A 3,640-nucleotide genomic window follows, 5' to 3' on the forward strand; every position below is an offset into this window, starting at 1 on the left:
AAAGTGGAGATTAGATTTTACAGCAGCTAGGTCTACACCTAAATGCCACAAACAAGAACTACAAACTGCTTTATTTAAAAACACAAAGTGGATAAAAGGAGTGCAGTCACTCCGCTGCTGCCCTCTTGCCTCATTTCCCTGTGGGTTTAACTTCAGGAGCAGCAGTGTCCCCCTTCATCGGCTTCTGGAAAGCTTTGGCCTTTGCACCCTTCTTGGCTGCCCCTTCACCCTTGGTAGTCTTCTGTGCTTTGGGTTGATCCTCAGCTGTCCCCTCTGCCCTCTTCGACTTGGGCTTCTTAGCAGGGGCCACCTTGGAAGCAGATGCTTTTGCATCCTGAAAGATGAAAATGACAGGTTTACAATACAATCACCCATTTAAAATTAGATTCAATTTAACCATCGTAAAGCCCAAATAGGGAACCAGTACCCATGACAAGTGTGTGTGTATATATATATATATAAAAAAGGCCCTATACACCAAAACCACTAGAACAATGCCAATAGTCAGAACATAACTGAAACCACACTTGCCTCTGAAGGTTTCTCCTTCTGCTTTTTGGCTGTAGCCTTTTTCTTCTCAGCTTCTAGAGACAAGAGTTAGTGATGTGTGTGTATGCATGCAATCATGAACATGAGAAGTGAGATACCCATACAAGTCATTGAATATGCAATGTTAAATGTCCTCCATTGCAATGGGCGTAGCTCAATAACAATGATCCCATACAATTGGGCAGATTATAGGGTGATATCTAAATCCTAGGAGTGATGAGCACAATCGATTCAGTTTACCGGCTTCCTGGTCCTTAGTCTTCTTGGCTCCGACCTTTGCAGCCTTTGGTGCCTTCTCCACATTGGGATCAGTGTTCTCAGTGACCTTTTGCCACACTGTCAATTAGTGTAGACAGCTTCCTGCTGCCACTCTGCTAATCATCAGATGGGGGGGAGGAGAGGTATGGGCCCCATGTGGGTAGATGTGGGGCCCTGCCTTGATTGGGTAACAGAGAAAATAAACTGCATAATAACTAAATGTGACTGGTCAATTATGTGAGTCAGGGGCTGGGCCCAAGAGGCAACAAAACAAATTACTTATTTTATAACCAACCAAGGGAGCCTGTTCTCAATGTTCAAAATAAACCAGAGAATATATTTAGCCACAGAGGATCAATAGCTTCTCAAAAATAACTGGATTAAATGTTATCACAAGCACATGCAGGTAACTGCCAAAATAAAGAGAACACCAACAAAGTGTCTTAAAAGGGTGTTTGGCCTCCACCAGCTACAAGAACAGCTTCGATGCGCCTTGGCATAAATTCTACAAATGGACCTAAACAGTGGCAGGAAAACACACCCCACACACACACCATAAACTTTGTCCCTCATTGACTCAATTGTTTCCTTGATTTTGGCAGTTTATGGTTGCCTACAGTCGGGGAGGCTGCAATTTGGGCAGCATGCATGCCAAATGTACAGCTTGTTGTGTTGTGGCCATAGACAGAATTGTAATATTCATATGTGTAAACATACTGAATTGTAATTGGATGCATTTTACCGCCGTATCATACTGTGCTATGATTGGTTAAGACCACCCAGATGGTTAGGTCATGGTCAGCTGATCATGGTTGGAGATACGTGAACATGCCAGTTGTAGTTAGCTAATGAAGAGCTACGTTAAGAAATATCCTGTAGTACTGCATTTTATTATTTTGCACAAAGCGTGCAAAACAAGAATACATATATTTTTTTGAACCTCTTACCCTGGCAATTTGAGTGGTAACTCATGGGTACACTAGCAATGGCTGCCAGTCCTGATTTGAATGGGAACTGCCATCCATGGATTATATGTATATAGTTGGTTGCAGTTTGTAAGAAATGCTGTCTTCATTGACCTTAACACATAGCTATAATACTGTTATAATGCCTTCCTTATTAAAGCAGACTTTGTTGCAAACATCTGGCTACACCCCACAGTTAAACACGTTCTGCCCGTAACAGATACTAACCTCACTCCCACACGCAGGGGAGGATGGCTGACTCAGACCTTTTATGACCACTGATAAGGCAGGAATGCCATTATACGAGCACACACACGCACATGCACACACACACACACACACACACACACACACACACACACCCTTGTTTCAGGCTGGGTTTCCAAGAACAAAGAACAGTGCCAAGAACCAATGAGGCATTGATACCAGCGTGGAGGGGACGGGCCTCCACTTACAACGACCAATCAGGAGCACGAACTACCAGAATCTACCTACGTCATTCACTGTATAAAATATACTGCACAATATGTTTCGGGACTCGCTCCTGATAGTTCCTTCTGAGCTAAAATGAACGAGTCCGTGCACGCTTTGCTCAGATATCTTTACATCCGAATAAACTGTCTTACTATATACCGATCCACCCTGTCCAGCGTCTTGACTTGGTCTCATTTCTCTAGTAACGAATCATCAACAAGTTGTCCGTTTGCACATTTACATTTCAAAATACAAATTGCGGGAAAAACATAGTTTGGAAAGCAAATGCCTACTGCTGAAAATAGAAGACTGTCTGTAGAACCAATATAATTCTCAACTCCCAATTTTTTGTGACCAGCAGCACTATTTTTCAAAGTAGCTCATCTTGAGATAGGCTATTGCCAAGAGGAGCGCATTGGCCAGCACCGTGAGTAGTAGCCTATGGCTTCATCATTACGTGAGTCAGTGTGCCACTGGAAATGGTATGTAATTGCCCAATGTAGTAATATATATAAATAAAAAACACAATTCAAACAGTAAAGCTGCTTTGACATACTCAATTACAATTTTTGGGAAGGAAAACCATTTCACTCATATTGTAAATTATTGGTCATTTTTCATAGAAATCTGGAAACACTGGGCATTTACTTTAAGATTTAGACATGCATGTGTCACCTACCCGAAACCTCCCCTGTGCTCCGTTTGCTATCGAGTTGATATCCTCACCAATACCCCGCCCTCGAATCCTTTTTTCAGGGTCTTGCGTATCATGTATTTCAACCTCACCAGGTCCACAGATGGATATTTCTCTGTTATGTATCCGCGAATGGCCTGCGAGGAGACCCCCTTTCGAGAGTCCAACTCCTTCAGCGCTTCGTTAACCATCACCATCGTAGGTGGATGAAGAGGAGTTCTCCATGCCACAGCAGGTGCGTTGCTGGATTCTAACAATGAAATGGACAAATGTATCAACCGTAATCTAACCAAATAACCGTAAAATTAGGCTACTCAAATTGGCCTAAACCGCACATGGTTTTACAAACCTGGTTTAGCTTTTCCTGACACTTTTTCATATTTTTTGGGCACGTCAGAAGATGACGTTACTTCTTCGGCTGCAGCTGCTTTTTTTTAGGTGGCATGATCAAACAGTTAACCTCAAAGTTAGGCCACATAAAAACGTTAGTTTAAAAACAGCAACTGCATTCTCAGCCTACACACGTTCAATGTTATGCACTTCCAGCAACACCGCAGCAAAGCACGCGGTTTACCTGAACAGGCGCTGACATTTAGGTACCAGTTAGAGCATTCAAGGTAAACTGATCAGTCCGAGTAGTGTGAACTCGCTTCTTCTTCTCTCCTCCGTTCCTTCCTTCCATCCTTTCCTTTCATTTACT

General features: G+C 42.8%; 1 protein-coding gene across 1 annotated transcript; it reads right to left on the minus strand.

Annotated features, from left to right (window-relative positions):
* Positions 1 to 130: 130 nt before the first annotated feature.
* LOC139540978 (protein B4-like) lies at positions 131 to 3,137 on the minus strand. The gene is made up of 2 exons (XM_071345082.1): positions 2,973 to 3,137; positions 131 to 334 (listed from the first exon to the last, which is right to left on the minus strand). The coding sequence occupies exons 1-2, from the start codon at positions 3,135 to 3,137 to the stop codon at positions 131 to 133; spliced, it is 369 nt and encodes a 122-aa protein (XP_071201183.1).
* Between the last annotated feature and the right edge of the window lie 503 nt (positions 3,138 to 3,640).

The sequence above is a fragment of the Salvelinus alpinus genome, chromosome 2, assembly GCF_045679555.1.
Source record: "Salvelinus alpinus chromosome 2, SLU_Salpinus.1, whole genome shotgun sequence".
In the NCBI taxonomy this organism is placed as follows: domain Eukaryota; kingdom Metazoa; phylum Chordata; class Actinopteri; order Salmoniformes; family Salmonidae; genus Salvelinus; species Salvelinus alpinus.